The 12109-nt window shown below is 47.0% G+C and overlaps 1 protein-coding gene across 1 annotated transcript in view; it reads left to right on the forward strand.

The window, feature by feature from the left end:
- The window catches only part of Prkcg (protein kinase C gamma), a 28813-nt gene that overhangs the window by 12614 nt on the left and 4090 nt on the right, over positions 1-12109 (forward strand). Inside the window, exons 10-14 of the mRNA XM_036194214.1 lie at positions 3348-3500; positions 4215-4403; positions 7664-7755; positions 7841-7903; positions 8951-9089. Of these exons, the coding sequence (XP_036050107.1) occupies positions 3348-3500; positions 4215-4403; positions 7664-7755; positions 7841-7903; positions 8951-9089 (636 nt within the window). The remainder of the gene's footprint in view (positions 1-3347; positions 3501-4214; positions 4404-7663; positions 7756-7840; positions 7904-8950; positions 9090-12109) is intronic.

Consider the following 12109-nt stretch of genomic DNA (forward strand, 5'->3'; position numbering starts at 1 on the left):
TGTGGTAATAAGAAGGCTTCTCTGAAAAAGGAATTGTCGGGCAAAGATCTACATTAAACAGGACAACGAATGAGAACCCCTAGAGAAGGACCTTGCATCAGAGGGAGGGGCATGTGTGAGACCCCGAGGGAGGAGCCAGATAGGAGGGTTAGGAGAAACAAGGACAGTGAAGTCAGGTCCAAGGGCGTAGGGGAAGGAAAGGAGACGGCATCAGAGAGGAGGCCTTGTCATCCCTCAAGAGGACGTCTGTTTTGTTTTGTTTTGTTTTGTTTTGTTTTGTTTTGTTTTGAGCTGAGGACTGAACCCAGGGCCTCATGCTTGCTAGGCAAGGGCTCTACCACTGAGCTAAATCCCCAACCTGAGGACGTCTGTTTTTAACACAAGCAAGAAGGGAGGGTTGTGGGCAAAGCTGTGTTGTATCCTGAGATAATTTGGATATTAAACTGGACATGGTGGCACATGCCTTTGATCCCATCATTCTGGAGACAGAGACAGGTAGATCTTTGTGAATTTGAGGGCAGCCTGGTCTACATAGAAAGTTTCAGGCCAGCCAAGGCTGTGCAGTGAGACTATCTAAAGAAAAGGGGTGGTGGTAGTGGTGGCTCATGCCTTGAATCCCAGCACTTGGGAGGCAGAGGCAGGTGGATCTCTATGAGTTCAAGGCCAGCCTGGGCTACCGAGTGAGTTCCACATAAGGCGCCAAAGCTACACAGAGAAACCCTGTCTTGAAAAAACAAACAAACAAACAAACAAACAAAAAACCCAACAACAACAACAACAAAAAACTCACTATATAGCTGAGGCTGACCTTAAACTTCTGAGCTTCCTGCCTCCCTCTCCCTCGTGCTGGGGTCATAAGCATGTGTCACCATAACCAGTGTGGACTAGCTGCTTAGTCTGAGTACCAATGGTTGGCTATGACTGTGTGTGGTGTTGTCCACAGCTGTCTCCACAACCAGTAAGCATTCATTCATGTTACCATGCAGACCCACTATGTTACAGACCCTGAGCTGGGTCCTGGTGGGGTAGAATAGTAATAGAAGACACAAGAATCCTTGATAACCTGAGAATGGCAGTCTAGACCTATAATCCCTGCACTCACAAGGCTGAGGCAGAGGATTGCTGTGACCACTACAGTTCAAGGCTAGTGTTGGCTACATAATGAGTTCCTAGGGTACAAAACAAGTTTCGTGCTAGGATGAGCTACAGTGTGAAGCTCCCTCTCACAGTGAATGAGTAAATATTAAATTAGTTAATGAATGACTAGGGCTGTAATTCAGCTCCTTGCCTAGGGTGCCAAAGGACCTGGATTCACTCATCAGCACCATATAAAAGTCTCTGAAGCCAAGCAGTGGTGATGCATGCCTTTAATCCCAGCATTCCAGAGGCAGAGGCAGGTGGATCTCTGAGTTCATGGTCAGCCTGGTCTGAAAAGTGAGTTCCAGGATAGTCAGAGCTACACAGAGAAACCCTGTCTCAAAAAAAGAAAAAACAAAAAGAGTCCCTGAGAGGGCTGGAGACATAGCTCAGTGTTAGCATGCTTGCTTGCCTAGCTTGTCCAGGCCCAGTACTAGGTGAAAAGGTGCATGCTGGGTACTGTTCTAAGTGATTTGCAGATGTTAATCACCAACTCTTGCTAACGCTGTTGGAAATCATACCTATTGAACTTACATTGTGATAAGGTTATGAAGACACCTCCCCCCCCTTGGTGACTGGGTCCCAAATCCAGAAGGTCAGACTGCTGTTCTTCACAAGAACACATCCTATAGGAAATGCTTCTTGAAGCCACATTGGATGGCTTGTACCTGTACCTGTACTTGGGAAGTAGAGGCAGGCAGATGAGGAACTCAAGGCACATGGCAAGTTTGTGGCTAGTCTGGACTACATGAGATCTTCATATGAAAAAACAAAAACTCTGACTTTCTATCTCTTTCTGTCTTTCTGTATCCATCCATCCATCCATCCATCCATCCATCCATCCATCCATCCATCCACCCACCCACCCATCCATCCGTTTGTCTGTCAATCTATCTGTCTATCTATCTATCTGTCTATCTATCTATCTATCTATCTATCTATCTATCTATCTATCTATCTCATATACAGCTACATATGCATTTTTCCTTGAACCCCACCTCTGTTCCAGGCACTGTATCTTAAAGAACATACAGGCTGCTGCAGGATCTCTTAGGGAGTAAGCCAGCAGTCACACTGGTGGAGAGATGCTAATTACTCAGGGCCACTCAGGAGCTGTCCATGGTAGCACAGGGGGCCTCAAGAGAGGCGTCTGACCCTGATAAAACCATCAGGAGACACCTGTGAAGGAGATGCTTGATTCTGGTCTAAAGGAGAAACAGTTTGCAGAGATGGGACAGGACATCCTGCAAGAAAACTCAGTGTCACTTCCCCAGACCTGAAGGGGAGACAGAGGATCAGGTGAATGAGGCCAGGGTCTGTATCATGGTAGGAGAGGGAGGGCAGAGAGAAGAGGGCCACTCTGGACTGGTCAGAGCCTGGTTTTGAAGCTGCAGGGAATAAATCTTAATACACAGAAGCTGTGAGAGGCTTTGAAGGCAAAGGAAGACATGACCTGATTTATTTATTTTTAAATTGGTCCTTCTGCCTGCAGAGCAGAGAACGTACCAGACAGGATGGCAGTGGATGCAGAGGGACATGTGTGGCAGCTGCTGCAGTTTAGTCATGGGACCCCCCCCCCCGCCTCCCCCCAACAGAGGTGGAGGTAGGAAAAGATGAGAACATGCCATCATTGGAAACTCAGTGTGGTCTTCAGACCAATAGCAGGAGGTGTCCCCTTGGATCTTGTTTTAAGTTCTTAAGTCTCATCTCCAGAAAACCTAGGAATGAGACCCTGCTGTTTTTTGTCTATCCCTTAAGGAGTTCTGGTTTAGAGGCTAACAGGTGCAAATCTATAGACGCGACTTCTTTGGATCTGACTAGGTGTGAGTTAAATAATAGGTCCACCAGGCTATAGAGAGTCCCTTCCTCCCTCCCTCCCTCCCTCCCTCCCTCCCTCCCTCCCTCCCTCTCTCCTTCCCTTCCTTCCTTCCTTCTTTCTTTCTCTCTCTCTCTCTCTCTCTCATTTTCTGAGATAAGGTCTTGTGTAGCCAGACTGGTCTTACACTCTTCAGCCTCCTGTCTCAGGTTCCCTAGTGCTGGGGTTAGAGGTGAGCCTAGTCAGAGAAAGTTATTAAGCTAAACACAGGACAATGCCATTTTCTCTCCATTCTGTCTCTCTTGATCCTTTCATTTTGGGGTGCTGTGTCTCTTGGGGACATCTCCAGGTTCTGACTGTCTCTGGACCTCTCTCTCTCTCTCCTTTCTCACAGAGAGTGCGGATGGGCCCCTCTTCCTCCCCCATCCCTTCTCCATCCCCCAGTCCCACGGACTCCAAGCGATGCTTCTTCAGTGCCAGCCCAGGACGCCTGCACATCTCTGACTTCAGCTTCCTTATGGTTCTAGGGAAAGGCAGTTTTGGGAAGGTCCGATTCCTGGGGTTCTGGCGGGAGGGGAGAGGTTGGATTTCTATTCCTTAGGCAGACTCTCTAGGCTCCTGTGTCCCTAGATGAATTAAGATTGGGTTAAGATTGGGTATCTGAGGGTTGGAGAGATGGCTCAGTGGTTAAGAGCACTGGCTGCTCTTCCATAGGATCCAGGTTCAATTCCCAGCACTCACATGATGGCTCACAGCTATCTATAACTCCAGTTCCAGGGGATCTAACACCCTCACACAGACATGCAAAACACCAATGCACATAAAAAGAAAGAAAACAACTTGGGTATCTAGCTATTTCTCCTATAAATATCTCAATACTGGGCTGGTGAAATGGCTCGGCAGGTAAGGGCATTTGCCACCAAGATAGCAAAGCAGATCAAGGCTCTGGCCACCAAGCCAGACTATCTGAGTTCGATTCTCAGGACCCATGTGGTGGAATAATAGAATCAACTCCCCCAAGTTGTCCCAGACCTCCACGCACTCACTGTGGCACTCACACCCTACCCACAACAAGTAATTGTAATAAAAATTAAGTCTGCCAGTACTTTTCTTGAGAGGGGTAGATGCAGTTTTAGAACTCACCCGGGCCCCTGGGAGAGGAGGAAGGGGACTCGGATCCTGTCTTCTATGTGACGAGGGGGGCAGGTCCCTGCAGCATGGAGTTTCAGATGGACTGGCCCTTTCGGACATCTGTCTGCAGGTGATGCTGGCTGAACGCAGAGGTTCTGATGAACTCTATGCCATCAAGATCCTGAAAAAAGATGTCATAGTCCAGGATGACGATGTGGACTGCACCCTAGTGGAGAAGCGTGTGCTGGCCCTGGGAGGCCGAGGTCCGGGAGGCCGGCCACATTTTCTTACACAGCTTCATTCCACCTTTCAGACACCGGTGAGGAAGGATGGGGTGGGCTCATGGTTTAGAGAGGATGTGGCCAGTGCTGAGAGATGGCTCTGTGGGTAAGAGTGCTTGCTTTCACAAGTGTGAGGGCCTGAGTCTGAATCCCAGCCCTCACTTAAGAAGTCAGATATGGTTGCGTGTTCTGTAACCTCAGCAATGAGGGTCAGAGACAAGTGGGTCCCAAGAGCTCTCTGGCTAGCCAGCCTTGTCATTTTGGTGATTTTCCAGTTCAGTGAAAGACCCTGTCTCAGGGCAATAAGAGAGCTAGGAAGACACCATGACTTCCACACGGGACACATGGGTTCACATACCCTCACACTCACATGCATGTATATACATATGTATATACATGTATATACATATGTATGTATATATACATATGTATATATATATACATATACATATATATATATATATATATATATATGCCACGTAAAACTACAAAGAAATTGTTAAAATGAATGGATAAGGCTGGGGTGGTGGCGCATGCCTTAAATATCAGCAGTCAGGAGGCAGAGGCAGGTGGGTCTCTGTGAGTTGGACACCAACGTGGTCTACAGAGAGAGTTCCCGGACAGCCAGGGCTACAAAGTGAGACACTGTCTCAATAAAATAAAATAAAAATAAATAAAATAAGTGAGTAATGTGGAAGGATGGCTCAGTAGTGAAGAGCACTTACCGCTCTTGAGGAAGACCTGAATTTGGATCCTATGTGCGTCAAATGTGCCATGGTCATAACCACTTGTAGCTCTTGCTTCAGAGGATCCGATGCTTCTGGTCTCTTAGGATCCCCATATAAGCACATACCTGCCCCCATGATCTAAAGTGATTTTTAAAGTTAATTTTATCTACTTTTTAACTTCTTTGTTTTGTTTTTTTGAGACAAGATTTCTCTGTATAGCTTTGGAGCCTGTCCTGGAACTCACTTTATAAACCAGGATGGCTTCGAACTCACAAAGATCCGCCTGACTCTGCTTCCCAAGTGCTGGGATTAAAGGCGTGAGCCACCACCGCCCAGTTTTTTGTTTTGTTTTGTTTTTTTAAGACAAGGTTATTCTGTGTAGCTCTGCTATCCTGGAACTCACTTTGTAGATCACGCTGGCCTAGAATTCAGAGATCGACCTGCCTCTGCCTCCCGAGTGCTGGGACAAAAGGTGTGTGCCACTACATACCATAAAAAAATTTTAAAAATGAATGAATGTGGTCAGACAAGTGGGATTCAGTGGGGTGGGGGGTAGGGGTTCATGCAGGGCATGGCCAGAGGATGGGATCTGAGTGGGTATTGGTCAGAATGTCTATGGTTCCTGTGAACTCAATCCTATGCCTGTAGCCAGTGTTCTGTGGCTTTGATCCCAGGAATGAGTTAGATGGGAATGTTTTCTTCTCTTTCTTTTTCCTTAAGACAGTGTCTCATGTAGTCCAGGTTGGTCTTGAACTTGCTATGTATTGGAGGATAAGCCTGTTTATACCATGCTGGGGCTCAAACCAGGGCTTTGTGAATGCTAGGCAAGCATTCTACCAACCGAACTGTATCCCCAGCCCTTAGGGACGTCTCTAATTGGACATGCCCAGAATGATTGGGTTTCCAGGGTGAGCTCATCACTTTTGGAGTCTAACTGAAGGATGAGTCATAAAAGGGTGTTTCCCCGAGACTGAGGGATTGAACAAGAAGTTAGAATCCTCAGGGCTTGGGGAAGTATGACTTCACTTTCGCTGGTCTCTGACCAAGCAAAAATTAATTGCAGGCAACCGAGTGTAGTGGCACATATTTGTCATCCTGGCACTTGGGAGCTGAGGCAGGAGGATTGCCATGAGCCTGAGCTAAACCCAACCTACAGAGTGAAGATCCTAAAAATAGTAGCAGGGTCTAGAGAGATGGCTTAGTGGGTAGGAACACTTGCAGTGCACACATGAGGACCTGAGTTTGAATCCCCATCACCCACATGAAAAGCCAAGTGTGGCTTCATGAACAAACTGTAACACTAGTGCTGTGGGGATGGGGAACAGTGTCACAGGGTCTTTACTGGTTGCCACCTTAACTCTGGGTTCACTAACAGACTCTGTCTCAAGGGAATAAGGCAGAAAGTGGTTGAGGTGGGCGTCCTGTGGTCCTCTGATCCCATCCATGCACATATACACATACATGTATGCACCATCTACATTTTCCCCCTAAATAAACAAAAACTAATAGTTGCAAGTGAAACCTAACCACTTTTGGTCCCAGGCAGCCAGAATTGCGTGCGTGCGTGTGCGTGTGCGTGTGCGTGTGCGTGTGCGTGTGTGTGTGTGTGTGTGTGTGTGTGTGTGTGTGTAGTATGAGATTCAGTGCTTCTGGGTTTCAGTCCAGTCCTGTGGGTCTCTTAGAAAATTGGGTAACCAGAGTAACAGAGATAGTGCTGAGGAGATTCTCAGGGATCAGTGTTAGAATCTCAGAACCTTCCTGTGTGTTTGTCCAATTCTTCGGGATTACTGGCTGAGTGGATCAGGAGGTATCCATGTCTGTCCCAAGTGGGCAGGAGGAAAGAACTGTTCTTAGACAGCTGTGATAGACCATCCCTGTGATTCCAGCACTTGGAAGATCATGAGTTCAAGGTTGTCCTCAGTTACACAGTGAGTTCAAGGCCAACTTGGACTACACGGGACCTTCCTTGTCTTGTTTGTTTTTCATTACAGGGTTTCCCTGTGTAGCCCTGGTCATCTTGGAACTTGCTCTGTAGACTAGGCTGACCTCAAACTTAGAAATTTGCCTGACTCTGCCTCCCAAGTGCTGGGATCAAAGGCAAGCACCACCACTAGCTTAGACCCTGTCTTTAAAAACAAAAACAAAAAACCTTGGAGCTAGAGAGATGGCCCAGCAGTTAAGAACATTAATTGTCCTTGCAGATGGCTCAGTTTCAGTTTCCAGCACCCACATGGTGGCTACAACTATCTGAGTCTCCAGGTCCAGAGCACTGAATGTCCTTTTCTGACACTCAAAGGCACAAGACACACATGTGGTGACATATACACATGCAGCCAAAACACTAGAAAAAAAAATGCGGTTGTGGCCCAGTCCTTTAATCCCAGCTCTTGAGAGGCAGAGGCAGGCAGATCTCTGTAAGTTCAAGGCCAGCCTGCTCTAGAGAGTGAGTTCCAGGATAGCCAGAGCTATATGGAGAAACCCTGTCTCAAAAAACCAAAACCAAACCAAAAAAGCTTTTCTGTCCAGGTGAGGTTTGTCCCTGACACTAAGCCACACCTACTCCTCCTCAGGATCGCCTGTATTTCGTGATGGAGTATGTCACTGGAGGCGATTTAATGTACCACATCCAGCAGTTGGGCAAGTTTAAGGAGCCCCACGCAGCGTAAGTCTCAGCAGTGGTGAAGGGAGTGGGAGGTGGGAGGAGTGGTCTCGTCATTGACCTTCCAACTTTCTCCGTGCTCCTCCAGATTCTACGCTGCAGAGATCGCCATAGGCCTCTTTTTCCTTCACAACCAGGGCATCATCTACAGGTCAGTAGCTCCAGCACTTTCCCTGGAAGGAAAATAGGTTCCTTGGAGGGGATGGGATTCCAACACACAGCTCCAGATTGCTGAATGCTAGTTGCCTTGTGTCTTGTGTCCCATTGCTGTTCTAAAGTACACCACCAGTGGCCTGGAAAGCTTGTTCAGCAGTTCCTTGTAGCCCTTGGAGAAGACTGAAGTATACTGCCTGTAACTCCAGCTCCAGGAGATATGACATCTTCTTTTTGTTTGTTTGTTTGTTTTGGTTTTGGTTTTGGTTTTCAAGACAAGGTGTCCTAGCCCTGGCTGTCCTAGAACTCACTTTGTAGACCAGGTTGGCCTCGAACTCACTGAGATCCACCTGCCTATGCTTCCGGAGTGCTGGGATTAAAGGTGTGCACTACTACCACTTCTCGGCTGGCCATGACATCCTCTTTTGCACCCTGCCTCAGACACCTGGACACACACACACACACACACACACACACACACACACTTTTGAACCTAACGAAAACAACCAAAGGAGGAAAAGTTTGGTTTGGCTCACAGTTTCTATCATTGGGAAGAAGTCAGGGCTATTCACACACACACAATTAAGAGTAGAAAACATTCATGGCAGTAGTGGCAAATGCCTTTTATCTCAGCACTGGGGAGTGAGAGGCAGGGGGAGCTCTGTGTTCAAGGCCAGCCTGGTCTTCAGAGGAAGTACCAGGACAGCCAGGACTACACAGAGAAACCCTGTCTCAAAACAAACAAACAAACAAACAAACAAACAAAGACCAGAGAGCAATGCATTAATTCACAGAGCTAGTGCTCAGCTCTCGTATTCTATAAGCTTTCCTGCCTAGGGAATGATATCACCTACAGTAGACTAGGCCTGCCTATTCCAGTGGAAGTAATCAAGGAAGTCCTCTACAACAGGTCTATAGGCCAATCTGATCTAGACAATCCCTCATTGAGACTCTCTCTTCCTGGGAGATAGTGGATTGTATCAAGTTCACATGAAACACTAATCATCACAATTCTGCAATTCTCGCTTGTACTTTCATCCTCCAGGGACCTCAAGTTGGATAATGTGATGCTGGATGCTGAAGGACACATCAAGATCACAGACTTTGGCATGTGTAAAGAGAATGTCTTCCCAGGGTCCACAACCCGAACCTTCTGTGGGACCCCAGACTACATAGCACCGGAGGTAACCCTGAGCCTGCTGCTCTGTGGACATCTCTCAGGGGGTGCAATTGTCTAGTAGTCACAGTAGGTAAGGCTTGTCCTTGATTTGTGGACATCTTACCAGCCCCTATCTATGGTAGTCTCCACCAATGCCCTGAGTGGAAAGACCCATTTGCAGAGCACTTTAAGTCAAGGAGTTGGTGACATTCATGTTAACAGCAGAAAGCTACGAATTAACACGTGTCTAGTGCTCAGCTCATACACTTCAGGCTGTCCTGCCTAGGGAATGGTACCACTCACAGTGGGCTAGATCTCCCTACTTCAAATGGGTAAAGCCAGAAGGACCAGAGAATGAGCAGTGTGCAGGAGTAGGATCAGCTTGTAGGAGCGTGAGTAGAGCATGCACTATTCCAAAGTGGAGAAGGTGGAGACTATTTCTAGTGTGTTTTGAGTGGGAAGGCCTGAGAACACTATGCCTGCTATGGGGCTTTGTCTCTTCTGTATGCTGCTGGATGGGGCTAAACCTTTAGTAGAGAATTGAATGGCAGCTCATGGATAGTACATGTAGCTTTGTTGTTGATTTTTAAGGAAAGCTTTCCGTTTTTCGTGCACATGTGTGCGTGCGTGCGTGTGTGTGTGTGTGTGTGTGTGTGTGTGTGTGTGTGTGGTGTACATGTGTGTGCATGTTTGTGCATGAGGGGCACATTTGCGCATGCCTGTGGAGGCCTAGGGTTACGTTAGGACTCTCCCTCCACTCTTCCATTTTATTCATTGAGGCAAATTGTTTCAGTCAAACCCAGAGTTTACTGATCTGATTAGTCTCCCTAGCCAGCTTGCACTAAGGATCCTCTGCACCCACCTTCCAAGGCTGGAGTTACAGGTGGGGCAATACACCCACCAGGCATTTTATGTGGGTTCTGGGGATCCAAACGCTGGTCCTCACACTTCTGTGGCAAGCAGTTTTAACCACTGAGCCATTCCCACAAACCCTCCCCCTTTCGTTGTTTCCTCTTTTCAGTGTGGCCCTGGCGGTCTGGAACTCGCTCTGTAGCCCAGGCTGGCCTCAAACTCAGAGATCCACCTGCCTCTGCCTCCTGAGTGCTAGGATTAGAGGTGTGCACCACCACCACCTGGCTTTTCCCCCCACTTCCCCTTTTTGTTTTTAAGACAGCGTGTCAAGTATCCCAGACTGGAACTCACTGTATAACTGAAGATGACCTTGAACTTATGACCATTCTGCCTATCTCCTTAGTGCTGGAAGAACAGTTGGCATTTGACAACACACCGGGGTTTATGTGTTACTGGGGTTCAGACCCAAGATTTCATGTATGCTAGGCAAACACTTTACTAAGCTGAACCCCAAGCCCATGCACTTGTATACTTGTATACACACACACACACACACACACACACACACACACACACACACACATATTGGTGTTTGAGCTGCGTGTCTTTGTTAGGGAGTTGGATCCACTGGAATTTGAATTACAGACAGTTTTGAGCTGCCATATGGGTGCTGGGTATTGAACCCGGGTCCTCTGGAAGAGCAGCCAATATTCTTAACTGATGAGCCATCTCTCCAGCTCCCATAATAATTGGGTGTTTTTTTGTTTTGTTTTTTGTTTTTTTGGTGTTGGGAATTGAACACAGGCCTTCAACTTAACACGTGATTCTGTAGTATATGTAGATCACCCTCCTTATATTCTGAGAGGGCAATGTCAGACCCGTGAGCTTCCTAGGGGAGTAGAAAACTGACCCTTGGATCTTTTCAATGGATAGATGAATGCCCTGGTGTAAAGGGGCAGAGCTAATATTTGGAAGGTTCATACCGTAGGTGGGTAGTATGCATGAACTGAGTTTTCTAAACCATGGAGGCCATTGTGTTGGGGGTACTGTCTCTTGACCTTCACAGTGGATCAGCACTAGGGCCCAAGCAGTCAGTGTCATTGGCCACAAAACCTTCCTGGTGACCTGAAGCAAGGTGGAAAAATACACACACAATCCTGACTCTGACTCTGGGTTATCAAGGCAAGAATCCTCCAGGCTTAAGACTATCCTGTTTTAGCTGGGCGTGGTGGTGCATGTCTTTAATCCCAGCACTCAGGAGGCAGAGGCCAGAGGATCTCTGTGAGTTCAAGGCTAGCTTAGTCTACAGAGTGAGTTCCAGGACAGCCAGGGCTGTTACACAGAGAAACATTGTCTCAAAAACAAAACAAAACAAACAAACAAAAACCAAAAACCAAACCAAACAAAAACAGGAATCTCCTGTCTTAGCCAAGGGTGGCAGTGCATATCTTTACCCTCAGCACCTGGGAGGCTGAAGTGGGAAGATCTCCAGTTTGAGGACACCTTGAGATACCTAGCGAGACCCTGTCTTGCTTAGGAGAAAAACAGCGAATAAAAGAAAAGAGAAAAGAATCTAATCGGGTATGGTAACTCATTCTTGTAATCCTAGCATGCAGGAGGTGGAAGCGGGAGGATCAGAAGTTCAAGGTCATCCTTGGCTACAGAGACAGTCAACCTGGGCTACAAGAACTCTTGTCTTTTTTTTTTTTTTTTTTCCAGAGCTGAGGACCGAACCCAGGGCCTTGCACTTGCTAGGCAAGCGCCCTACCACTGAGCTAAATCCCCAACCCCGAACTTTTGTCTTAAAATTATCTAGTCTTCAAAATTTAGTCTGAAGGTCAGCCAGATGTCTCAGTCAGTAAAGCACTTACTGCCAAGACCGATGACTTGAGTTTTATCCTGGGTTGGGACCCACATAGTGGAAGCAGGGAACTGACTCCTGATAGCCATTCTTTGATTTCCACATAGAAACCACCATACGCATCCACTCTCCCCAGTAAATAAATAAAGAAAGCATTATAAAAATAAGACTTAGCTCTATATGCTTGGCATTCAAACAGAAGGTGTAGTTACTCAAATATTCTACGTGGGTGGGTGGGACTTGTGATTTGTTCCTTAGATAGGCTTTTTTGTTTGTTTGTTTGTTTTCTTTCTTTTTTTTTAATTTTAGTTTTTCAAGACAAGGTTTCTCTG

The sequence above is a fragment of the Onychomys torridus genome, chromosome 1 (assembly GCF_903995425.1).
Source record: "Onychomys torridus chromosome 1, mOncTor1.1, whole genome shotgun sequence".
Taxonomy (NCBI): Eukaryota; Metazoa; Chordata; class Mammalia; order Rodentia; family Cricetidae; genus Onychomys; species Onychomys torridus.